This window comes from Oncorhynchus keta, chromosome 20 (genome assembly GCF_023373465.1).
Source record: "Oncorhynchus keta strain PuntledgeMale-10-30-2019 chromosome 20, Oket_V2, whole genome shotgun sequence".
In the NCBI taxonomy this organism is placed as follows: Eukaryota; Metazoa; Chordata; class Actinopteri; order Salmoniformes; family Salmonidae; genus Oncorhynchus; species Oncorhynchus keta.
The window spans coordinates 14,141,092-14,168,462 of record NC_068440.1 but is presented as its reverse complement, the minus strand read 5'-3'; the positions used below and the strand labels follow the sequence as shown (position 1 = coordinate 14,168,462).

General features: G+C 42.4%; 1 protein-coding gene across 3 annotated transcripts; it reads right to left on the bottom strand.

The window, feature by feature from the left end:
* LOC118399447 (synaptic vesicle glycoprotein 2A-like) lies at positions 1-27,013 on the bottom strand. Of its 3 annotated transcripts, XM_052472118.1 has the most exons (15): positions 26,860-27,013; positions 23,615-23,786; positions 20,460-20,535; positions 17,218-17,991; positions 13,614-13,794; positions 11,667-11,818; positions 11,382-11,515; positions 6,210-6,299; positions 5,779-5,886; positions 5,422-5,510; positions 4,981-5,145; positions 4,667-4,800; positions 4,216-4,419; positions 3,840-3,999; positions 1-3,662 (listed from the first exon to the last, which is right to left on the bottom strand). In XM_052472118.1, the coding sequence occupies exons 4-15, from the start codon at positions 17,816-17,818 to the stop codon at positions 3,479-3,481; spliced, it is 2,202 nt and encodes a 733-aa protein (XP_052328078.1). In that variant the 5' UTR covers positions 17,819-17,991; positions 20,460-20,535; positions 23,615-23,786; positions 26,860-27,013; the 3' UTR covers positions 1-3,478. The 3 variants fall into 3 exon arrangements, with proteins under 3 accessions (XP_052328078.1, XP_052328077.1, XP_035651433.1); XM_052472117.1 differs by lacking the exon at positions 20,460-20,535; XM_035795540.2 differs by lacking the exons at positions 20,460-20,535; positions 23,615-23,786.
* Between the last annotated feature and the right edge of the window lie 358 nt (positions 27,014-27,371).

Below are 27,371 nucleotides of genomic sequence, written 5' to 3'. Positions count from 1 at the left end.
TTATATCCATAGTAGTTATTTATTTTCTTCGTAGAACTGGATAGACAAATGGTCCACAAGTGTGAATCCCAGCATAAGTAACAATTCTCACATAAAATAAATACACACAGCACCTGGTCAGCATCACTGTAAAATATTCTCAGCATCCCATCGGAGCGATTACTGAACAATATATTCACGTATTTTTTTCAATATATGTCATTTACAAAACAAAAACAACATACAACAGTGTTCTGTCATGTTGATAGTATTGTCAAAGTGTTTTCCTTGATCTTTTCATGTCCACATATTTTATACTCATACGTACAAACATCTACAGTTTCTACACACAGTACAATGATAGCACGTTGATGTTTTAAGTCTCATTTCAATAACGGCAGTTTCATCTGAAGTGGACATGAGCTTTAATAGACTAAAGGCGCTCTTTTGACGTAAACACGGCGGCCCTTTTGAAATACCTACTTACTTGTGCCTATTCACTAAGAAATATGTCCCTTTTATTGCTTTGGTTTCTGCTCTCCTTGGAACTTGAACCCCGACTGAAAGCAGAGAGAAGTACAACCATTTCAAAGAAAGTAATAGGATCACCAGAAATGTTTTGCTTTAAAAAAGACGCAGAGTAAACTTGCACCAAGTCATCCCACTCTGATCAGAAGCAATCATAGAACTGATACTGTTACACAAAGACCCAAAGTGTCACCATAAGACAGCAATACAAAAGCAGCTCCTGCTTTGGACAAACATACAGGGCAGCCAAAGAGATCAGACACCACAAGCATGCTTAACATCCTGTTTACTGTGAGGGCTACTTTCACAAGCCTGCCACACGGACCTTTGATTTTAAAGAGATATGAACAGAGAAAGGTTTAAAGGTCGATGGGTCTAATACTTGGGTCCAGATTCTTATGCTGGAAACAACAAGCATCTATCTAAAGGGAGAATGGCTGGGATTTTGACACTCCCCAAAACCACTCTGCAATTGCTAACACATTTTCATTTGAATTTACTTTGAACAAATGTTATGATTAGAGCGACCTGTCAGGCAACTACAGAGAGTAGATGTCTGTTTTCAGGGGCAAACATTTGTTTGGCGGAGACCTAATCAGCAAGGAGCGCCCAAGGCTGACGCTATAAAGAACATCACATTGACCTAGATATCTATTGTATTAGACTTTTAGTTCAAAGATATGTTATATTGGCCCCTATTGACCTGTGCTCGTTCTTTGGGATTAAAACACCAGAACAGAAGTAGAAAAATATTGAGAGAGAGAGAGAGAGAGAGAGAGAGAGAGAGAGAGAGAGAGAGAGAGAGAGAGAGAGAGAGAGAGAGAGAGAGAGAGAGAGAGAGAGAGAGAGAGAGAGAGAGAGAGAGAGAGAGAGAGAGAGAGAGAGAGAGAGAGAGAGAGAGAGAGAGAGAGAGAGAGAGAGCACAGCAGAGATTACAAATTCAATCTACACTCTCAAACATAAACACATTATTTTACAAGTATCTTTTGCAAACTCACTCAAACACGCAAATTTGTCAGTTATGGGTAAACACAAATAACAATAGATGTCATATACAGACATATGCAACACTAAAGAGATCTGATTCTAATATATAAATCCAGGACTACATCAGACACTCAATTGTACCAAGCACACAGCAACAGAGAAATCCCGCAGGCTGCACATTCAACAAGCCCAATAGCCCTGCAGTCCGATATCACACTCACACTACAGTTGAGCAATGGCGAGATCAGCTCTCTCACTGATTGTCACCACACTGGTGACACAAAGATTAGAAGGGATGGCGTGGACACGGTGACAGGAAAGCACATAAACTATAAAGACATAGGGCTAGATTCAACCAAGCCTGCCGTGCCAATGTACATACCCTTGTGCACATGTTATTCTGAAAACTGTAGGCATCTACCTTTGAGGGGATTTTTCGAGAGGGAGGGAGGGGCGGTGGACACAATAACTTGAACATTTCATATCACAGAGAAAATGGTGTTTTATACTACTGTGGAAAAACACAACACAGTTTGGATTTAATTGAGCACTTCAAATGAATCTGTGAGGGACTAGTTGCTATGGTTCTATTCCCATGAGCTGCATGACTGAAGGACAATGTGCTTAGTAACAGTGTATATGGAATCATTTGTGCTTCATTAATACTGCATCGTTTAACGACTGAACCGACTGACTTTGGTCCTCCTAGGTGTAATGTCCTTCAAAGACAGCAGAGGGCACATGTTGGCCATAGCTAACTGGAATGTTGAACATGCTGATGAAGAGTGAGCATAAGACCACTATGTGAGACGCAGGAAGCATGAGCTGTAATGCTGGACTCGTTGACGCATTGAAAGTAACACTATTCTAGCCTTTCAAAATGAAAGGATATCTCCACGGATGTGTTAAATAGGTTCTCATCTTATTTACTCATCTTTGTCTGTTTTTCCAATATCTTTACAGAACCATAATGCTGCACTTTATCATTGGAGATCAATGTACATGAATAGGCTCCTCGGAAGTCTCATTGAACCAATGACAAAAACATACAGAAGGATGCAACACTTTCTCCATCTTTCTCCCTAATACGCACACAACATATAGCTATTTAGGCATATATTTCACTGCTTGATGTAAATGTGACGTGGACAAACATACATTGTAATTTTGTTTCTGTGCATATCAACAAAACCGATCCCTTCGAATTACCATCAATAAATAAACTTAAATATTTACCAGTTATTTGTCCTGTCATTATTTATTTTCTTGCAATATATCTTCAACACACATGTACAGTCCATTTTCTATATGATAAAATAACTTGTTTCGATGCCAAGTTTGAACACATAATCTATATCATTATCTTGATGCAGGGAGCTTGGTGCATGTCACCTGGTAAGATAAATATTGTCTGAAATATTCTCTTTCAGAGGAAGCCATTAAGATACGTAAATTCAGTGGAAAGCTAAGTTACAGTGAAAGCTATTTTCATGTGGAAATCTGTTAGAGGGCATCTTTAACCTCATATTATTTGGTATTAGGGTCAGATATGGGTGCTATGATGAATTGAGGGTGTATAGATGTTTGATCTCTTTTGTTGGGAAGTATCCCCATTAGGCATTGTAGCTATCAAGCAGTATCTTTGTATCCTTTGGCAGTGGTTTATAAACGTATATCTTTGTTGGCAGGATTTCATTCTGTCTAATCTCTGAGAAGCAAACCCAATGTGCTATTTTATGCTGTGGTCAAGATGCCAGCTAGTCTGTGCTGGCTATATGGGTCACATCTGCATTTTAAGTCTGATGCTATCGTCATATTTTCTCAGTAATCTGGGACTGTTGTGACACTGTTGATGACAGTCTGTCTTTTAGTGTTTAATGAGCAACGTTGGATTGCTAAAGGCTGAGATTGTACGGTTGGTCGGGCTCTGGTTGTAATGTGGCCACTGAAGCTACACTGCGCTGCCTTCTGGTGGTGAATTGTGCTACTGCAGCACCTGGCCCCGTGTTTCAGGCAGCTTTAGTGCTAGGAAACTCCCGGCAGCGAGTGCACCCGCAGCGAACAAGATGGGCACAGCTTTGGTGATGCCTACAAATGACTGGAAGATGCTTATGCCCAGGACAGCAGCTAACTTGCAAAGGGCATTTAAGAAGCCAAATGCAGTGGTCCTAAAAAAGAGAAAACAATGGAAATTGTCAGCACTTCTGACAGGGTCACTTCTTAAAACTTAACATGAAAACTTAAATATCTTTTCAATAAATATGTTTGCATAAAATACGCCTTTATTCACTGTGCAATAATTAAGAAGCTGTAACACTTTCAAAATGTGAGGTAGCTGCACTTGCCTTTTATCCGATGGGTACAGTTCCACAGTCAATACATCCAGGGCATTCCAGGAAGCTATGCTGATGCCGCCAAAGAGACATAAAAGGGCGATCATTCCCGACTCGGTACTGCCGAATGACAGGAAGAAACAGCTGACACAAGATATGACACTTGATCCCGCTGTGTAGGAAAAGAGATTGAGGGGGAAGAGAAAGAGGGTGAAAAAGTTCAGACAAAGATAAGGGACCTTTCTGTAGTCGGCTACTCATGAAGTACTGTGGTGTAGGAAGGGGGGGCATAATTCATGTATCACCAGATGTATAATCTCAAAATATGCACATATTCTTTAAATCTTGTATAGAGCATTAAAAACACATTAATGAAGTCGTGACATACCCAGCATCCTCAGACGTCCAATTTTGTCCATCAGCAGGGCTGACACAATGTTGCCGGGTAACACGGCCAATGTGCCCAGGAAACTGACAAAGTAGATCATGTAGGCGTTGTTGTCATCAGTGAAGTCCAGCAGACAGCCTTCCTTGTTGTGTAGGAAGGTACTGTTTACCAGTTTGCTGTTGATGATTCTGTTCTGGAACAAGTCTGTCAAGAGAAAAGAAAGTTAAGAGTGGTGTCAAGAAGGGTCCAAGGGTAGGATACTGCCCAGTTCAATGGTATTAGGTATTTTATTTGGATCCCCATTAGCTGTTACAAAAGCAGCAAATACTCTTGCTGGGGTCCACACAAAACATGCAACATAATACAGAACATCTAGGCATGGACTGAGCTCATAACTATTGTAAGCTCCACTTTATATTGTTTATGCTTCTTGTTTTGGGAGACACTTGACCTGTATTGTAAAAGAGGGTTGAGATGAAGGTGCAGTTTCTGAAGAAGCTTCTGCTAGAGGTGATGTCCTCAAAGTAGCACTCCTCAAACAAAGAGTCCTCAAACACCATGGACTTCATCTTAAGGTTGATGAACCTTGTGGACAATGTAAAAGTAAGAAAGACGTATTTAGCGGGCCCAGTTGTATTAGAGTTGACAAGCAGTTAGTGTCCATTGCATAGTTGCAAAATTAAGACCAGCACAGTTTACCGCTCCCGATTTAAGAAGAACATTTAGCAAATTCATAAAGTTCTGTGTAATATAATGAGGACTGACTTGTCGTTGAAGTACTGTCCTTGGCGGTGCACTTGGTTCTCCAAGGTGAAGTTAAAAGTGACATGCTCCACTCGCTCCTTGGTGAAGAACTTGGTGCGCGAGGCATATTCCTGCTTCTGGATGTACTTGATCATGTCAGGGAACCACACTGTCAGCCCATAGTAGCTGGGGGAGAAGCAAAAGACAAAAATGTGGCTTAACCAAACAAACATGATTACGTTTCTTCATTTCTTCACTATGTTGAAATCAGTTGAGATAAGTATAAACCTTAATAATATCAATGCTCCAGTAAGTTAAGACGGCAGGAGCCACCATTTAAAAAAAATATTTTCAGATTTGATATGACTAAACATTTCTTGAGCTTTTTGATTGAACAAAAAAAGAACCGGTTTGTGCACAGGCCGCTGATAAACACTATGGTCATGGCCCTAGTTCTGCTACCTGAACGACATGGTAAACCAGACAGCCATCATCATGAAGGTGGTCCTTCTGTATTCTGGATTGAAGATGGCCAAGAAGTTACTCCGCACCTATAGCAACCCACAGAGAATAACTCAAATATGCATCTAGGTTTTACTGCTGACACGTTTTAAAAACATAAAAACCCACTATAAAACACATTGCACAATTCTCTTTTTTAACCTAAGCATAAGTTGGGCTTTGGTCATTTTGTCTAAAAGCGTCTGCTAAACGGTGTATGCAGTCACAAATTAACATATTCTGTATGAAATATTAAAGATATACACAGAAAACAACCATATTCTCATACCTTTATAGGGATCTTAACATGACTCTTACCTGGTGGAATAGGCTGGCCAGCTTCAATTTATAGCGTCGCAAAGTTGATATGTCTCCTCCCATGTCCACCAGCTCGTCCATCTGCTTTACAGTCTTGATGGTGGTGACCTGGGAAAACAAGACCTTCCCATCTTCAACTCATTTGTGTGCAGTACATGTATACATTAGATTAGATGAAATGAGATTTTCCCGCGAGGGAACGTCTCGTTTTGAGTGGTAAAAACATAGCAGGTCTAGGCCACGCAGCAGACAACATCAGACACTGTCCAGGCTGGGGACGTGGTTACACAATAACAAACAGCTGGGACAGGAGAATACAACTTCAACACAATAACAAACAGCTGGGACAGGAGAATACAACTTCATAAACACGTTTTGCAGAAGAACCCTGAGATTCAAAGACTTTACATGTGTGTCTCAGAAATACTCACAGAAAACACCTTCTCTGGGTGTCCCTTTGCTCTCATGTTGGAGTCGTGAACTTGTTTCAGAATCATCCAGCCTTCGTCGTGTTTGCCGTTCTGTTGGGAAATGATCGCATACCTCATCAGAAACACTTACAGTTGAAACACATTACGAGTATTGCGATACATTATGTCTGTGTGTAGTGTCTAACGGTATACTGTAATGTGCCTTAATTTCCTTAATTTGTAATAAAAGCTTATATTTAGGTTTATGCTACTCGAGTAAGACAGTTGTGCTAAACTCAACAATCAATCTGAAGAATTGAAAAGACTAAATTCACAAGATCCCAGTGTGTACCTTTAAGGGTATAATCTGCAATATTTACTGCTGTTCAATAGTCAACTCAGGTAATGACATATAGCGCCTTCAGAAAGTATTAACACCCCTTGACTTTTTCAATATTTTGTTGTGCTACAACTAGGGATGCACGATATATGGGTAAGAATATCGGAATCGGACGATATTAGCTAAAAATGAATTGCCCTTGACAATCAACCGTTTTCTGTGGTGGATGATGTTGGCTTTCGCCGACTGGTCGAGCACCTACTACCAAGTAGGCGCTATTTTTTAGATGTTGCCCTACCAGAGTTACACAATCTTGTTGAAACTCGCATCCACAAGCTACTTGTTATGGGCGTAACTGCTATTAGCTTCACAACTGATATTTGGACCAGCGATGTCAGCCCAATGAGCATCTGACAGCACAGTGGGTCGACGACGATTTTGTACTGAGGAAAGCCGTATTGCATGCTCAAGAATGTGCTGGTTCTCATACCACAAAAACGCCAACACAGACCGTCGGGTTAACTTGGAAAAGTACTCTCACAGAGGCTGTGAACAAGCGATTCGGTGGAATTCTCTCTTAGCCTCTACTGTGTCGCCACCATGTTTGATGCACACCCATGTTCGATGCTAGGTACAAGGACCGCTACCTGTGTGTGTGTGTTTCAACTATTTAACTGTACTAGAATGCTTAACAGGCAGCTAAAATGTTAAATATCGGTTATCGGTATTGTTTTGTTTTTTGGCAAGGAGAATATTTGATATCGGTTTCGACCAAAAATGTCATATCGGTGCATCCCTAGTTACAGCGTGAATTTAAAATGGATTATATTGAGATTTCTGTTCACTGGTCTACACACAATACCCCATAATGTCGAGGTGGAATTATATTTTTCGAAATTTTTACAAATTAATAAAAACGTTAAAGCTTAAATATCTTAAGTCAATAAGTATTCAACTCCATTGTTATGGAGTAACGGGCAGGTGGAGAGAGTAAACCCGGATCTGGGTAGGTTTCTGCGGTCATATTGCCAGGACCGGCCGGGGGAGTGGTCGGCGTTCATCCCCTGGGCAGAGATGGCTCAAAACTCACTCCGCCACTCCTCCAATAACCTCTCCTTTCCAGTGCATACTGGGGTATCAGCCAGTTCTGGCACCGTGGCATCAGAGCCAGATTGAAGCTCCTGCGGTGGACAAATGGTTTAAGCGTTCGGAGGAGACCTGAGACGCCGCCCATGTGCACCTGCAACGGGCCGTGAGGCGGCAGAAGGCGAGCGCCGACCGTCACCGCAGTGAGGCTCCGGTGTTCGCACCAGGGGATCGGGTCTGGCTCTCGACCCGGAACCTGCATCTCCTCTGCCCTGCCGTAAGCTGGGTCCGCGGTGTGTGGGGCCATTCAAAGTCTCGAGGAGACAGAACGAGGTATGCTATAGGTTATAGCTTCCCCCAGATTGCCGTATTCATCCCTCGTTCCATGTGTCTCTCCTCAGTCCAGTGGTGGCTGGTCCACTCCAGGAAGCTGAGGTGCGGGAGGTCCCTCTGCCCCCTCTGGACATCAAGGGGGCCCCGGCGTATGCTGTTCGAGCCATCCTGGACTTGAGGCGTCGGGCGTGGGGCCTTCAGTACCTCGTGGAGTGGGATGGGTACGGTCCGGAGGAGAGATGCTGGGTGCCGGTGGAGGACGTTTTGGACCCTTCATTGCTGCTGGCGTTCCACCGTCTCCACCCGGATCGCCCTGCGCCTCGTCCTCAGGGTCGTACCAGAGGTAGGTGTCGGTGTGCTGCTGGAGCCGCGCGTCAAGGGGGGGGGGGCATTTGGCGGTCGACGTCGCCGGCCTTCTAGCCACCTCCAATCCACTTTTCATTTTCCATTTGTTTTGTCTATGTCTTACACACCTGGTTTCACTCACCCAATTACCTGTTTATTATTTAACCCTCTGTTCCCCATGTTTGTTTGTGAGTGATTGTTTGTTGTATTGTGGTCCGTATTCGTGGGCTTGATAATTCTCTTGTATTTTGATGAGTTTGGGTAAAGTTTAAAAAATGTTTTACTCATCTCTGCTGTCCTGCGCCTGACTCCTCTGCACCAGCTACACATAGATCCTTACAATTGTAGTTACTCCAGAATACTAACCTAATTGACAGAGTGAAAAGAAGGAAGCCTGTACAGAATGTTTGCAACAAGGCACTAAAATAATATTGCAAAATAATGTGGCAAAGCAATTAACTTTTTGTCCTGAATACAATACGTCATATTGTTCAAGCTTGTCATTGGCAAGGACTAGGGAGTTTTTTAATTTTTAGAATAAACAGAAACAGGCAAAATCCTAGAGGAAAACCTGCTTTCAGTCTGCTGTCAAACAAACACTGGGAGACAAATTCACCTTTCAACAGGACAATAACCTAAAACACACGGCCAAATATACACTGTAGTTCCTTACCAAGATGACATTGTTCCTGAGTGGCCTAGTTACAGTTTTGACTTAAATTGTCTTCAAAATCTATTACATTATTACATCAAGTCCCTTAAGAACAAATTCTTATTTTCAATGACGGCCTTATTCAGGGGCAGAATGACAGATTTTTACATTGTCAGCTCGGAGATTCAATCTTGCAACCTTTCGGTTACTAGCCCAATGCTCTAACCACTAGACTAGACACTAAACCACCCGGCATCTATGGCAAGACTTGAAAATGGCCATCTAGCAGTGATCAACAACCAACTTGACAAATCAACAGCCAAGAATTGTTTTAAGATAAATGTGCAAATATTGTACAATCCAGGTGTGCAAAGCTCTGAGAGACTTACCCAGAAATAGTTGCAGCTGTAATCGCTGCCAAAGGTATTGCTGCCAAATGTATTGACTTAGGGGGTTGAAAACTTATGTAATCAAGATATATTATAGTTTTAATTTTCATAAAGTTTTTATAAATGTTAGTATTTTTCTTCAACTTTGACATTACAGAATATTGTGTGTAGCTCATTTACAAAAAAATTACAATTAAATCCATTTTAATCCCACCTTGTAACACAACAAAATCAAGTCAAGGGGTTGTGAATACTTTATGAAGGCACTTTATCCCACGCATCCCATTCCTTCCAGATAGATTCTATGGTACCAGTTATGCATACATACAGTTGAAGTCGGAAGTTTACATACACTTAGGTTGGAGTCATTAAAACTTGTTTTTAAACCACTCCACAAATTTCTTGTTAAGAAACTATAGTTTTGGCAAGTCGGTTAGGACATCTACTTTGTGCATGACACAAGCCATTTTTCCAACAATTGTTTACAGACAGATTATTTCACTTATAATTCACTGTATCACAATTCCAGTGGGCCAGAAGTTTACATACACTAAGTTGACTGTGCCTTTAAACAGCTTGGAAAATTCCAGAAAATGATGTCAAGGGTTTAGATAGGCTAATTGACATCATTTGAGTCAATTGGAGGTGTACCTGTGGATGTATTTCAAGGCCTATCATCAAACTCAGTGCCTCTTTGCTTGACATCATGGGAAAATCAAAAGAAATCAGCCAAGACCTCACAAACAAAATCTGGTTCATCCTTGGGAGCAATTTCCAAACGCCTGAAGGTACCACGTTCACCTGTACAAACAATAGTACGCAAGTATAAACACCATGGGACCACGCAGCCATCATACCGCTCAGGAAGGAGAGGCGTTTTGTCTCCTAGAGATGAATGCACTTTGTGCGAAAAGTGCAAATCAATCCCAGAACAACATCAAAGGACCTTGTGAAGATGCTGGAGGAAACGGGTACACAACTATCTATATGCACAGCAAAACGAGTCCTAAGTCGACATAACCTGAAAGGCCGCTCAGCAAGGAAGAAACCACTGCTCCAAAACCGCCATAAAAAAGCCAGACTACGGTTTGCAACTGCACATGGGGACGAATATCGTATTTTTTTGGAGAAATGTCCTCTGGTCTGATGAAACAAAAATAGAACTGTTTGGCCATAAAGACCATCATTATGTTTGGAGGATAAGACCATCATTATGTTTGGAGGAAAAAGGGGGAGGCTTGCAAGCCGAAGAACACCATCCCAACCGTGAACCACGGGGGTGGCAGCATCATGTTGTGGGGGTGCTTTGCTGCAGGAGAGACTGGTGCAATTCACAAAATAGATGGCGTCATGAGGCAGGACAATTAAGTGGATATATTGAAGCAACATCTCAAGACATCAGTCAGGAAGTTAAAGCTTGGTCGCAAATGGGTCTTCCAAATGGACAATGACCCCAAGCATACTTTCAAAGTCGTGGGAAAATGGCTTAAGGACAACAAAGTCAAATACTGGAGTGGCCATCACAAAGCACTGACCTCAATCCTATAGACAATTTGTGGGCAGAACTGAATGGCGTGTGCGAGCAAGGAGGCCTACAAACCTGACTCAGTTACACCAGCTCTGTCAGGAGGAATGGGCCAAAATTCACCCAATTTATTGTGGGAAGCTTGTGGAAGGCTACTAGACACATTTGATCCAAGTTAAACAATTTAAAGGCAATGCTACCAAATACTAATTGAGTGTATGTAAACTTTTGACCCACTGGGAATGTGATGAAAGAAATAAAAGTTGAGATAAATCATTTTCTCTACTATTATTCTGACATTTCACATTCTTAAAATAAAGTGGTGATCCTAACTGACCTAAGGCAGGGAATTTTTACTCTGATTCAATGTCAGGAATTGTGAAAAACTGAGTTTAAATGTACTTGGCTAAGGTGTATGTAAACTTCCGACTTCAACTGTATATGGCTTCAAGTGATTGAGGTTAGAATTGGAATTGGGTAAACTGCTTCTAAATGGATTTTTCAGAAAGTGATCCCTGCTTACCTCTAAGAAGAAGCGCGGGCTTTCTGGCATGGTGGTGAGAGAAGCAATAGCCGCAACAGAGGGAAATGCACACACCAGGACGAACACACGCCAGCTGTGGAACTGGTACGCAGAGCCCATCTGGAAACTCCAGCCTGGGAGGAGAGGAAGCAGAGAGAGAGAAATGGGACAAAGCACAAACCGTATAAACCTGCGTAATCCCTAGATACAACTTTGTGGTAAGGCATTTTGAGCGCTTTTGGGACAATATCTGTGATGATTGAATTCTCGCCATAGGCTACTCACCATAGTGTGGGATGATGGCCCATGCCATAGCTGAGGCATAGATGCCACCAATCATCCAGAACATGCAGAGCCAACTGAGGTGCTCCCCACGTTTCTCCTGGGCCAGAAACTCTGAGTAGTAGGAGAACACAATGGGAATGGAACCACCGATCCTGTAAGGATTAGCACAGAGAAACAAACCACTGGAAGTTGAGCTGGACTTTCAAATCCTGTTCCTGTTTAATCTTTTTGGAAAATCTGTAAATGAAATCAAACTTGGGGAGAATACTTGGAGGTAGGGGTGCTACTTGGCTTCTGTGAGGGTGCTCTTTGGATGAAATGTCCTTCTTAGCATTAAAGCAAAAAAACATATACAGTGTGGAGAACAAGTATTTGATACACTGCCGATTTTGCAGGTTTTCCTACTTACAAAGCATGTAGAGGTCTGTAATGTTTTATCATAGGTACACTTCAACTGTGAGAGACGGAATCTAAAACAAAAATCCAGAATAACACATTGTATGATTTTTAAGTAATTAATTTACATTTTATTGCATGACATAAGTATTTGATACATCAGAAAAGCAGAACTTAATATTTGGTACAGAAACCATTGTTTGCAATTACAGAGATCATACGTTTCCTGTAGTTCTTGAACAGGTTTGCACACACTGCAGCAGGGATTTTGGCCCACTCCTCCATACAGACCTTCTCCAGATCCTTCAGGTTTCGGGGCTGTCGCTGGGCAATACGGACTTTCAGCTCCCTCCAAAGATTTTCTATTGGGTTCAGGTCTGGAGACTGGCTAGGCCACTCCAGGACCTTCTTACGGAGCCACTCCTTAGTTGCCCTGGCTGTGTGTTTCGGGTCGTTGTCATGCTGGAAGACTCAGCCACGACCCATCTTCAATGCTCTTACTGAGGGAAGGAGGTTGTTGGCCAAGATCTCGCGATACATGGCCCCATCCATCCTCCCCTCAATACGGTGCAGTCGTCCTGTCCCCTTTGCAGAAAAGCATCCCCAAAGAATGATGTTTCCACCTCCATGCTTCACAGTTGGGATGGTGTTCTTGGGGTTGTACTCATCCTTCTTCTTCCTCCAAACACGTTGAGTGGAGTTTATACCAAAAAGCTCTATTTTTGTCTCATCCGACTACATGACCTTCTCCCATTCCTCCTCTGGATTATCCAGATGGTCATTGGCAAACTTCAGATGGGCCTGGACATGCGCTGGCTTGAGCACGGGGACCTTCCGTGCACTGCAGGATTTTAATCCATGACGGCGTAGTGTGTTACTAATGGTTTTCTTTGAGACTGTGGTCCCAGCTCTCTTCAGGTCATTGACCAGGTCCTGCCATGTCGTTCTGGGCTGATCCCTCACCTTCCTCATGATCATTGATACCCCACGAGGTGAGATCTTCAATGGAGACCCAGACCGAGGGTGTTTGACCATCATTTTGAACTTCTTCCATTTTTTAATAATTGCGCCAACAGTTGTTGCCTTTTCACCAAGCTGCTTGCCTATTGTCCTGTAGCCCATCCCAGCCTTGTGCAGGTCTACAATTTTATCCCTGATGCCCTTACACAGCTCTCTGGTCTTGGCCATTGTGGAGAGGTTGGTGTCTGTTTGATTGAGTGTGTGGACAGGTGTGTTTATACAGGTAACGGGTTCAAACAGGTGCAGTTAATAAAATGCAAATTAATTACTTAAAAATCATACAATGTGATTTTCTGGATTTATGTTTCAATTCTGTCTCTCACAGTTGAAGTGTACCTATGATAAAAATTACAGACCTCAACATGCTTTGTAAGTAGGAAAACCTGCAAAATCGGCAGTGTATCAAATACTTGTTCTCCCCACTGTATATCTCTACTATATAACTATAAAAAAGCTATTAAGCCCACCTGTGTCTGTGTGTCACTCTGTCTCTATCTATCATTCACCTTCCATCGGTTTTCAGAATCTTACCCAACACCAGAAAGTAGTCGGCAGAGGAGAAAGGTGCTGTAGCCCTGGACAAAGGAGGAGAAGAAGGAGAAGACGCTGTTGATGGAGAGACAGATGAGAAGGGACTGCCGTCGGCCTATCCGATCAGCGAGCCCACCCCACACGAATGCACCGACCATCATTCCCAGATAAACAATCAGACCTGCAGAGGACATAAAGAGAAAATGAGAGAGTTACATGTTCCTTACCTGTGCATACAGCTGCTTTATTTGTTACCCTTCGGCACAACATGTGGCAAAAGAAAGATGATTTCGACACCCACTATCTCAGATCGTTCTGAAATAGTTCCTGTTTTTAAAAATTGACCATTTTAATTTATAGGACTGGCCATTTATAGGATTTATAACATTTAATAAATATAACATCCATTTGACCCAAACGTTTAAAAAAAAGTTAGACATGAGGAATCCAAAGAAATTGTCAAAACCTTATATTATATGAATCCTATAAATTACAATGGCCAATTTGGGTGCAATCAGAGATGGAATTACTGTATATTTCAACAAAATAACATGTCAGGAATGCTAATCTTATTGGTTTCTAATTCTATTGAGCTCAGGTGCATCCTGTTTCCATTCATCATCCTTGAGATGTTTCTACAACTTTATTGGGAGTCCACCTTTAGTCAATTCAAATAACTGGACAAGATTTGGAAAGACACACACCTGTCTATATAAGGTCTCATGGATGACAGTGCATGTCAGAGCAAAAACCAAGCAATGAGGTTGAAGGAATTGTCCGTATAGCTCCGAGACAGGATTGTGTCGAAGCACAGATCTGGGGATGAGTACCAAAACATTTCTGCAGCATTGAAGGTCCCCAATAACACAGTCACCTCCATCATTATTAAATGGAAGAAGTTTGGACCACCAAATAACCTGATGGTCACTCTGACAGAGCTCCAGAGTTCCTCTGTGGAGATGGGAGAACCTTCCAGAAGGACAACCATCTCTGGAACACTCCACCATTCAGGCCTTTATGGTGGAGTGGCAAGACGGAAGCCACTCCTCAGTGAAGGGACATGACAGACCGCTTGGAGTTTGCCAAAAGGCACTCAGACCATGAGAAACAAGATACTCTGATGAAACCAAAATTGAACTCTTTGGCCTGAATGCCAAGTGTCATGTCTGGAGGAACCTGGCACCATCCCTACGGTGAAGCATGGTGGTGATAGCATCATGCTGTTGGGATGTTTTTCAAGGACTGGGAGAGTAGTCAGGATCGAGGGAAAGATGAATGGAACAAAGTATAGAGAGATCCTTGATGAAAACCTGCTTAAGAGCACTCAGGACCTCAGACTGGGAAAAGGTTCACCTTCCAACAGGACAACAATCCCTAAGCACACAGCCAAGACAATGCAGGAGTGGCTTCCGGACCAGTCTCTGAATGTCCTTGAGTGACCCAGCCAGAGTTTGGACTTGAACCCAATCAAACATCTCTAGAGAGACCTGAAAATAGCTGTGCAGCAACGCTCCCCATCCAACCTGACAAAGCTTGGGAGGATCTGCAAAGAAAATAGGAGAAACTCCTCAAATACAGGTGTGCCAAGCTTGTAGCGTCATACTCAAGAAGACTTCTGTAAATGTGATATTTCCGTTTCTTCTTTTTAATATATTTGCAAAAATGCAGAAAAACATTTGTCATTATGGAGTACTGTGTGTAGATTGATGAGGAGAAAAATGATTTAATCCATTTTAGAATAAGGCTGTAACGTAATAAAATGTGGAAAAATTCAAGAATCGGAATACTTTCTGAATGCACTGTACATGACTGTCTTGCAATGTAAAAAAACAACAACAACAACTGACAATTGCATTGTGTAAAACCTGTGGTTAGGTTAGGTGTGTGTGGGCAGGCAGGCAGGCAGGCAGGCACTGTCACACACTCCCAAACAGACACCACACACACACACACACACACACACACACACACACACACACACAAAGCTCAAGGGTAGTGAAGGGGGAGGTGTGGGATGGAGGAGACTAATCATAGATGGTTTTCCCCTTTATGTGAGAATAAACTCTCTTTGTCAGCGTGGACATAGGTAGCTAGCTATGGCTAGCCGGCTAATGTCTTTGTTTGAAAAATGCATCCGGACACATTACCAGCTTTTTTTGATTCACCTGGGTGGCAGTATTACGTAGAGGAATACAGCAGTGCTAAAGCAGAGGGCTTGCAGTGAGGACGACAAGGCCTCCATTCTGAACTTTGTGTGGTGAGCTTTTTGAGGCATCACTGCAGCGGCATCACAGAGTGGAAGAAGAGAAGTCCAGTGGCTATAAGACTCCAGACTTGCCCTCTGCAAGCTCATCAGCAGACTCCATCGCCGTCATTTCCCTTCCTCTGACCAGCTCCCTCCGCTCAACCCATGAACTGACCCTCTCTATCATCAGAGGATGCAGCAAAGACTTGGCCTCTATTGGTTGACCTGTCAGGATACTGCATGTTGCTTGTTTGATTGTTGCTCTTGAAGAACTTTGAGATATAAGGTTAATCAATTGTTGTTGTTATTATTATAGACGTGTCAGAGAGACAAGATCAACGCAAGCTGCAGAGCATAAATTGGGGTCCCCATATTCAATCAAAACTAGTAACCAGCAATGTTTTGCATGTTTTCCTCTATCATACTCTTTCAGCATAATAAAATTATGTTCATGTTTATCTCCTCAGAGAAATGGGTAGCCAATTTGGGCCTAGGTTGCTGTCTGCTTTGGACCGTTTCTGAGCCACAACAAAGTTTATGGGCACGTATAAAGTATTCTAAAGATGGCACAAGACAGAGACAGTAAGAGAAAAAACCTGTTTAAGATGCTGGAGCGCAATTGGCTGAATTCTGGCGGTACACTGGCATGATATTCACAACTCAACACGAACACACAGCACAATTTTATTTTACTGTACTGATTTTTGCTGGAATATTATCTGGTGACGAAGGGTACTATTTTATTTTTTAAAGTCTGCACTAGCAACTACAGTACCTGGTTATTTCTGTGAATAAATTAAATACCAGGTCATTTCTTTATCATAAAATGAAGTGCTGCCAAGCAGACATTTGTGTATCAGGTGCTGATGTCAATGAATAGGTTACTGAGTTACACATTCATCACTCTCCAGAGGGTCGGCAGAAAGCAGATGTTTCCGGTTACAACCTAACTTGAAAAATGGATGTGGGGACTGGATGTGGATGTGGGGACTGGATGTGGATGTGGGGACTGGATGTGGATGTGGGGACTGGATGTGGATGTGGGGACTGGATGTGGATGTGGGGACTGGATGTGGATGTGGGGACTGGATGTGGATGTGGGGACTGGATGTGGGGACTCTCTTTTACGCCTGTTACGTTAGGTTACACATTCATAGATTGCTAATTTTATTGTCTACCAAAGAAATAGATGTGAGGAATTTACCGTAGAACGACAGGGTTTTTATTGAATTTGCGTTGGGGCCGATTAACTCCCCCACATTTGACACTTGATCGGAGAAAAACATTTAAGGGCTCACTAACTTAGCATGTAAATCAATCAAGTTAATTAAAAAGACACAGTTTAAGGGTCACACTTACCCAACATGCCCTTGCTTTCCTCTGACAGACACATATCTTTCTCGGCGCTGGGGAGCACAAAGCCCACCACAAAAATCTCTACACCGTCCGCCATGAGGGCCAGCCCCAGCACAAAGTAGAGGGTCCACTGGAACTTTCCATGGCCGCACTCCTGCAGGATGGTCTCGTACTGCTGGGCTAGCTCTTCTTGATCCTTCCGCCTTTCCCCCTCAAACTGTGCCATGTCCCTGAACTGCTGCCCATCTCCCCCTGCTAGGCTGTCGGCAGCCTTGCTCGAGTCAGCGCGGGGAATGCCCTGGTACTCGCCCTCGTAGATCTCGTCGTCTTCGTCGTGGCCCTCTGTGGAGTCGCTGTGGCCACCTTCATCGTCATTGGCTGCCTGGCTGTCGCCCCGGTAGTAGCCACTGTCCTGCCCCCCAGGCACTCCAGGGTAGTCATCGTCGTCGTCTTCCTCAAAGCGGGCGTATGAGCGTTTGCTGTACTCGTCGGTCATCTTGTCCACACCGCGGCCCACTTTCTTGGCCGCCTGGCGCTTGACCTCCTTGGCAATGTCTTTGGCGCCCTTTATAAAGGCTGTCTTGTTCTGATAGCCGTCCTCCATTATTGAAGGGTAGAGGAATCTCAAAGGCAGGGGTTTATCACCTGAAAAGCAGGATGGAGCTCAGGAATCTCTGGGGAGTGTTTGTCAGGCAGTGTTCCAGTTTACCCTCAATAGGGTGGTGGAGAGTTGAGCTGGATTGGATCACAGGGCCCGCTCTGCGATGGACTGCTCCTCTACAGAGGGAAAGCGCAAACACATTGTTAGTCACATGGACCAGACTTTTGAATCAGGGTTTGGGTCAATATAATTTAAAATAAATACTGTATAGCTTCAAAACATGTTTAAAACCACAATTGTGGTCTAATGCAGTCCTTGCATCCATAGCTTCATCCCTCAGCTGTTTATCAAAACAAGTGGTGGGGTGGCCAATTAGTGGTTTTTAGAATCCCCCGATTGCCCCTTTAAGTAAAGTTCTATCTCTATAATGTTCAATATGAGTAAGCCCAGATCCTGTTACTGTTGCTAGGGGAAGCGTATTTCTAAGCAGATGCCAAGGAGCATCTTATCTCAATTTGCATTCTCTGTAAACTGATTAGGAATGGCTTACTGTTCAATGTTGACATATTGTGTCTTGTGTCCATCTGATAACTCAACACCAGGGAAAGTAAAGCAGGGGCAAATTGAGAAGGATAGCAACTCTTCCTTGTGGACTGTCGATTCATGGAGAAGTCAAAAACAATATTCATCACAAGCAAATGGAAAATACATTTAAAATAATATATAGTAAGAGTATGAGTCCAAGTGTGCATTATTGCTGTGCACAAATAATGTTGCTTTTGACTTATACAGCTTTATTTGGAAATGGCCTCTCGCATGTTAAGATGCAGAACTGACCATACTGGAAGTAAAAGGCCTGTAAAATGTAGATAACACTTAGTATTTAGGGACCACAACACATCACATTAGTTCTCGTTTTTTGTTTGATCTTGTCTCATCACTGCAACTTCCCAAAGGGCTCGGGAGAGGCAAAGGTGGAGTCATGCTTCCACCAAAACAAGACCCACCTAAATGTGCTTTTTAACACCCGCCAGCTTAAACCAGATGCCAGCCACACCAATGTGTCAGATGAAACGCTGTTCAACTGATGACTGGAGTCAGCCTGCAGGCACCCGGCCCGCCACAAGGAGTCGCTAGGGCGCAATGAGCCAAGTAAAGCCCCCCCGGCCAAACCCTCCCCTCACTTGGACGACGCTGGGCCAATTGTGGCATCGCCAGCGAATGAACCCGGGTCTGTAGTTATGCATCTAGCACAGAAATGCAGTGCCTTAGACCGCTACGACACTCAGGAGGCCCATTAGTTAACATTTTTAAGCCATATACTATATGCACTGATAGACATGTTCCTGTCCCCCAAACACCTGACTACAGCAAAGTCAGATTTAAAATGGTGGCCACCATTAAAGAAGGTGGGGATACTTTGATACAATCAACATCACTAATAACAATATTGTTTGGTAGCCTTTTATCTACAGTGCCTTCAGAAAGTATTCACACCTGTTGACTTTTTACATATTTTCTTGTGTTACAAAGTAGGATTAAAATGGATTAAATTGCCATTGCTTGTCATCGATCTACACCAAAAAAATTCTAACATTGGTGAAAAAAAATATGAAAAATAAAACACTAATATATCTTGATTACATACATATTCAGCCCCTTGAGACAATACGTGTTAGAATCACCTTTGGCAGAATTGCTTTTGGCAACATTTACAGCTATGAGCTTTGCACACCTAGATTGCACAATATTTGCACATTATTATTTTTGTAATTCTTCAAGCTCTTTCAAGTTGGTTGCTGATCATTGCTAGACACCCATTTTCAAGTCTTGCCGTAGATTTTCAAGTCAAAACTGTAACTAGGCCACTCAGGAACCTTCAATGTCATCTAGATAAGCAACTCCAGTGTATATTTGGCCTTGTGTTTTAGGTTATTGTCCTGCTGAAAGGTGAATTTGTCCCTCAGTGTCTCTTGGAAAGCAGACTGAACCAGGTTTCCCTCTAGGATTTCTCCTGTGTCTAGCTCAATTTCGTTTATTATATCCCCCCCAAAAAACTCCCTTGCCGATGACACAATGCAGCCACCACCATGCTTGAAAATATGAAGAGTGGTACTCAGTGATGTGTTGTGTTGGATTTGCCCCAAACATAATGTTTTGTATTCAGGACATACAGTTAATTTCTTTACCACATGTTCAATGCTGTTGATCTATAATTCGTTTTCTACTATCACAGCCACTAAACTCTGTAACTGTCTTTGTAGTGACTTTGTAGTGATCCAAAGTTTAATTATTAACTTCACCATGCTTTTTAAAAATCCATCTACCAATAGGTGCCCTTCTTTGCAAGGCATTGGAAAACCTCCCTGGTCCTTGTTGTTGAAACTGTGTTTGAAATTCACTGCTGAGTGACCTTACAGTATGTGTGGGGTACAGAGATGAGGTAGTCATTCAAAAATCAGTTTAAACAATATTATTTGCACACCGAGTGAATCCATGCAACTTATTATGCGATTGTAAAGCACATTTTTACTCCTGAACTGATTTAGGCTTGCCATAACAAAGGGGCTGAATATTTGATTCAAGACATTTCAGCTTTTAGTTTTGTATTAGTTAGGAAAAATAAACAAGACAATAACTGTACCTCCACGTTGACATTATGGGGTATCGTGTGTAGGCCAGTGACACAACATCTCCATGTAATCAATTTTAAATTCTGTCTGAAACACAACAAAATGAGGAAAAGTCAAGGGGTGTGAATACTTTATGAAGGCACTATATGTCTGCCTATCACAGAGGTAAACCTGCAATAGTCTCTTTCAGTGTGAAACAAATAACTATAGCATATACAGTTGAAGTCGGAAGTTTATATACACTTATGTTGGAGTCATTAAAACTCGTTTTTCAACCATACCACAAATATCTTGTTAACAAACTATCGTTTTGTCAAGTCGGTTAGGACATCTACTTTGTGCATGACACAAGCCATTTTCCCAACAATTGTTTACATACAGATTATTTCTCTTATAATTTACTGTATTCGCAATTCCAGTGGGTCAAAAGTTTACATACACTAAGTTGACCGTGCCTTTAAACAGCTTGGAAAATTCCAGAAAATTATGTGATGGCTTTAGAAGCTTCTGATAGGCTAATTGACCTCATTTGAGTCAATTGGAGGCGTACCTGTGGATGTGCCTTTTTTACTTGACATCATGGGAAAATCAAAAGAAATCAGCCAAGATCTCAGAAAACAAATTAGAGACCTCCACAAGTCTGATTCATCCTTGGGAGCAATTTCCAAACGCCTGAAGGTACCACGTTCATCTGTGCAAACAATAGTACGCAAGTATAAAGACCATGGGACCACGCAGCCATCATACTGCTCAGAAAGGAGACTTCTGTCTCCTAGAGATGAACGTACTTTGGTGCGAAAAGTGCAGATCAACCCCAGAACAACAGCAAAGGAACTTGTAAAGATGCTGGAGGAAGAGGGTACCGTGGTATCTATATCCACACTAACACGAGTCCTATGTCGACATAACCTGAAAGGCCGCTCAGCAAGGAGGAAGCCACAGCTCCAAAACCGCCATCTCTTTTTGGAGAAATGTCCTCTCGTCTGATGAAACAAAAATATAACTATTTGGCCATAATGACCATCATTATGTTTGGAGGAAAAAGGGGGAGGCTTGCAAGCCGAAGAACACCCTCCCAACTGTGAAGCATGGGTGTGGCAGCATCATGTTGTGGGGGAGCTTTGCTGCAGGAGGGACTGGTGCACTTCAGAAAATAGATGGCATCACGAGGAAGGACAATTATGTGGATATATTGAAGCAACATCTCAAGACATCAGTCAAGTTAAAACTTGGTTGCAAATGGGTCTTCCAACTGGACAATGACCCCAAGCATACTTCCAAAGTTGTGGCAAAATGGCTTAAGGACAACAAAGTCAAGGTATTGGATTGGCCATCACAAAGCTCTGACCTCAACCCTATAGAAAATGTGTGGGCAGAACTGAAAAAGTGTGTGCGAGAAAGGAGGCCTACAAACCTGACTCAGTGAGGACTAAATTGGGTACAGTAATGACAACACATCCATCTATTTAAAAAAACAAACACTGTCACACATTCTGAGCAGTAAATACACACACCAGATATGTTATCTTTTGGTCAGTAACACGCCCACACGGTTACACATGTGGGGTCAAAGAAAGGGATGAGACTCACTTTAACACATATTGGTCCTAAAATGCAAAACTCGCCATCCTGGCGTCCCAGTACTTTACTCTAGCAATTCCCTTACACCATAGAACACACTCAATGGACGAACTTGGGTGCCATTCCACTTCAGGGTGGCAGCCCTGACCAGGACCTGAACCAGAGGCTCTGGGACTATCAGTCCAACAGTCCAACAACCCGTTGACAAGGGCACTGGATAGCCTAGGCTATAAGATGGTGTTGAGGCAATAGCTACTCTGAGCAGTAGAGGGCTTGGTGTGATATTAAACCCATTTAATTTCACAGCATTGGTGTGCAGACAGACACTGATGCAAGGTTATCCTTATTACCATTAGTGTGTGTTAATTAGGAATTGGCAGGCAAGCCATCAGGGGCGTTTGGAACCCCAAAAATCTGTGGTGGCACAAAGTAAGTGAGGATGACTGGGGCGTGACCCAGAGGGGGGCTACGGCCCATCCATAAGTTGGAGAATTCTGCATTTTTCAAACACCTGAAACAGCTCTTTCCTGCCATTTAGAGCCATGATCATTATGATTAATTCTATGTAAAAAAAAGATATGTATATTTTTCTGCATATCTACGCATACATCTTGAGCCGTCTGTATCCTCCTGACTAGCGGTTCTTTAAAAAATACAATAAATTATTGTCACGACTCCCACCGAAGGTGGCTCCTCTTCCTGTTCGGGCGGCGCTCGGCGGTTGTCGTCACCGGTCTACTAGCTGCCACCGATCCCCTTTTCCTTTTCTGTTGGTTTTGTCTTATTGGTTACACCTGTTTCTTGTTTGGGTTTTGGTTAGGGCTATTTAAGCCGGTTATGCCCGCCTGCTTTTGTGCGGGCTTGTTTCTCTGTTCGTTTTATGGATGTGCTATTTTTCTTATTTTCTCTGGACTGTTTGGGTCCTATTTTGGGGGCGGTCATTCTATGCGCCTGGTGTTTTGGCGTGACCTTTTCTGTCACAGGAATAAATACGGTTGTCCTAAACCCTCTGCTCTCTGCGCCTGACTCCGCACCCACTACTCCTAAAAGTCGTAACATGAATATATGCTTCTCTGCACCTCTGCTAGAATATGGGTGAAAGATTGAAAGCAATGTGAGTCTTATTCAGTACATTTAGTTACTGCTTGCTTTTCTAAAGTCTACCAACCTAGCCAGCAGGCATACCAGCTAAGATAGTTAGACAAGCTAGATACTCTAACTTGATTCATAGCCTGCAATGGCTTCTTGGTAGCTAGTTATGAGGTTGGGAGATTGGGAACATATCTGGGCTAGCTAAAGGTGACTTCATACAATTGCTAAGTGGCAAGTAGTATTACAGATACATTTATTTTTATTTTATATATACCAGTCAAAAGTTTGGACACACCTACTCATTCAAGGGTTTTTCTTTATTTTTTACTATTTTCGAAATAGTAGAATAATAGTGAAGACATTAACACTATGAAATAACACATATGGAATCATGTAGTAACCCAATAAAAATTTTAAAAATAAAAATATATTAGCAACCCTTTGCCTTGATGACAGCTTTGCACACCCTTGGCATTCTCTCAACCAGCTTCACCTGGAATGTTTTTCCAACCGTCCTTCACTCTGCGGTCCAACTCATCCTAAACCATCTCAATTGGGTTGAGGTCTGGTGATTGTAGAGGCCATGTCATCTGATGCAGCACTCCACTCTCTCCTTATTGGTCAAATAGCCCTTACACAGCCTGGAGGTGTGTTGGGTCATTGTCCTGTTGAAAAACAAGCGTAAACCAGAAGGGATGGTGTATTGCTGCAGAATGCTGTGGTAGACATGTTGGTTAAATGTGCCTTGAATTCCAAATAAATACCCCAAAATGTCACCAGCAAAGCATCTCTACACCATCACACCTCCTACTCCATGCTTCATGGTGGGAACATGCAGAAATCATCCGTTCACCTACACTGCGTGTACACTGGTTGCAGCAGCAACCTCTGGGTTTTCTTTTCCTGTGGCGGTCCTCATGAGGGCCAGTTTAATCATAGCACTTGATGGTTTTTGCGACTGAATTTGAGGAAACTTTCAAAGTTCTTGAAATTTTCCGAATTGACTGACCTTCACGTCTTAATGTAATGATGGACTGTCATTTCTCTTTGCTTATTTGAGCTGTTCTTGCCATAATATGGACTTGGTCTCTTACCAAATAGGACTATCTTTTGTATACCACCCCTACCTCCTTGGACACAGTGTTAACTAACCTCCACACGAGCTTCAATGCCATACAACTCTCCTTCTGTGGCCTCCAACTGCTCTTAAACGCAAGTAAAATTAAATGCATGCTATTCAATCGATCACTGCCCGCACCTGCTCGCCCGTCCAGCATCACTACTCTGGACGGCTCTTGACTTAGAATACGTGGACAATTACAAATACCTGGGTGTCTGGTTAGACTGTAAACTCTCCTTCCAGACTCACATTAAGCATCTCCAATCCAAAATTAAATCTAGAATCGGCTTCCTATATCGCAACAAAGCATCCTTCGCTCATGCTGCCAAACATACCCTTGTAAAACTGACCATCCTACCGATCCTTGACTTCGGCGATGTCATTTACAAAATAGCCTCCAATACTCTACTCAACAAACTGGATGCAGTCTACCACAGTGCCATCCGTTTTGTCACCAAAACCCCATACACTACCCACCATTGCGACCTGTACGCTCTCGTTGGTTGGCCCCCCCTTCATACTCGTCGCCAAACCTACTGGCTACAGGTTATCTACAAGTTTCTGCTAAGTAAAGGCCCGCCTTATCTCAGCTCACTGGTCACCATAGCAGCACCCACTCGTAGCACACGCTCCAGCAGGTATATCTCACCTGGTCACCCCCAAAGCCAATTCCTCCTTTGGTCGTCTTTCCTTCCAGTTCTCTGCTGCCCATGACTGGAACTAATTGCAAAAATCTCTGAAGCTGGAGACTCACATCTCCCTCACTAGCTTTAAGCACCAGCTGTCAGAGCAGCTTACAGATCACTGCACCTGTACATAGCCCATCTGTAAACAGCCCATCTATCTACCTATCTCATCCCCATACTGGTATTTATTTATTTTGCTCCTTTGCACCCCAGTATCTCTATCTGCACATTCATCTTATGCCGATCTACCATTCCAGTGTTTAATTTCTATATTGTAATTACTTTGCCACCATGGCCTATTTATTTCCTTAACTTACCTCATTTGCACTCACTGTATATAGACTTTTTGTTTTATTTTGTTCTACTGGGTTATTGACTGTATGTTTTGTTTATTCCATGTGTAACTTTACGCTTTATCTTGGCCAGGTCGCAGTTGCAATTGAGAACTTGTTCTCAACTAGCCTACCTGGTTAAATAAAGGTTACATAAAAATAAATAAATAAAATACCTTGTCACAACACAACTGATCGGCTCAAACGCATTAAGATGGAAAGAAATTCTGCAAATCAACTTTTAACAAGACACACCTTTTAATTGAAATGCATTCCAGGTGACTAGGATAATGCTAAGAGTGCGCTAAGCTGTCAAGGCAAAGGGTGGTTACTTTGAAGAATCTCAAATTTGAAATATATTTTGATTTGTTTAACAATTATTTGGTTACTATATGATTCCATGTGTGTTATTTCATAGTTTTGATGTCTTCACTATTATTTTACAATGTAGAAAATAGTAAAAAATAAAGAAAATCCCTTATATATATATATATATTTTTTTATGTATTAATTTTAAACAGGACAAATCTGAGGGGGCATGTGCCCCTTGGAACGTCGCCTCTGCATTCCATAACAATGTTCTCAAAAAATTAACCTGATTATGTTTTGCAGGCTCGTTTATTTTAACGGTTAAGGCAATATGTAGGCTATTTGTTAAGGGAAATAGTAAACCCGTTGAGCATCAGCAACAAATGGCGCCAGTCTGAGACAAGGTCGTTATAGATGGAGGCAAAGCATGCACATTTCTTGTCTTGCCAAAAGTAGCACGGCTTCGAGATGATGGTCAACCGTTGTGAGATCTTTGCAAGGTCACAAGTGTCAGTTTATTATTTCGGAAATGGTCTGCCAATAACATGCATTACGGACGGTTGGCATTCAGTCGACACGGAATCCCCCTTTAAAAACCTGAGGATGACACATTGCCTAGTTACCATCCCCCTCGCCAACACAATCATGATGAATCGCCTACGTGAAGGACGATGGCAAAATTCTAACACATTTCTCCATTCAGGCGCGATACGACTGCGAAATCATGATAGTATGCTACCAGTAATATATTTTATTTTGATACTTTTATTTCGGATTAGCCTATAATTAAATATTTAACGTAGTGCAACAAGACCAGCGCGACTTTTACAACTGACCTAAAGCAATTAGCTCAATTGTTGAATGAATGATCTAAATGCAATATTCAACATGTTTTCGGTAATATAAACGATTTAAACTCAAACGCAGTTCCAATCTCTTCATTTGAAGAGACATTGAATTGTCGTGACTGCGTTTTTACGCAGGGAAGACTTGGGTATCATGTTAGATAGATAGGCCTGCTGTCATGTTAAATAGGCTACAAGAAATATCAATAACATCAATAATTTTTGTTTGTATGGAGTCTGCATCGACCTGCATAGTCGCATAAATAGATAGGCTACATTTCAATAAAACACTATATGATTTTCACATCCAAAATCGTGGCCAGTGGGTAAGATATTTTGGGAAGCACGCACGTCCACATTCGTATAACAACGGAGTCGGCCTATGTAGTCTAATTATAACCAATTTGCAGAGTTTCATTTTAGTAAAGGTAACAGCATCATCTCACCGTAATTATGGACATGGATATCACTATATCCCCAGCTTGAATTTTGTCAACAGGATGACAGTGCGTTGATGCTGCTGCTGCTCAAACGTGGATAGGCTCCCCGTAACCCAACGGACTGAAGAGGAAGCGTGATGCTGGAACCTAGAGGTACCACCTCAGTGGGTAACACAAGTAGCATCGAAGATTTCGCCCCCCCCCCCCCCGCCAGAAATATACCTTTCACGCACCTTGCCACCGTCTATCTTAATGGCTCTCTTATTGGTTCTTAAGTTATTCATTTATCTTAACCCGTATTTCAAACTATTTTTAAGTATTAAACATCCATTTTGCTTTCGCATTAAATGTTGCCCACCACGCCCTCTCATCATCACACACACACAATACTATTTGAATCATGTGTAGGCCTACATGTGAAAGCAAGCAACTATGATGTGTAGCCTATTGATATTTATCAAGGTGTTGGTATGTTTATGTTTCAAATCGATGAATGTATCCTAAGCTTTAGCTGTATT

Coding starts and splice junctions, on each gene's coding strand:
- LOC118399447 (XM_052472118.1), bottom strand. CDS start 17,818: ATGGAGGACGGCTATCAGAACAAGACAGCCTTTATAAAGGGCGCCAAA. Junction 13,795..17,217: donor GGAAAGCAAGGGCATGTTGG/GTAAGTGTGACC, acceptor TGTCCTCTGCAG/GTCTGATTGTTTATCTGGGA. Junction 11,516..11,666: donor GGCCATCATCCCACACTATG/GTGAGTAGCCTA, acceptor CTCTCCTCCCAG/GCTGGAGTTTCCAGATGGGC.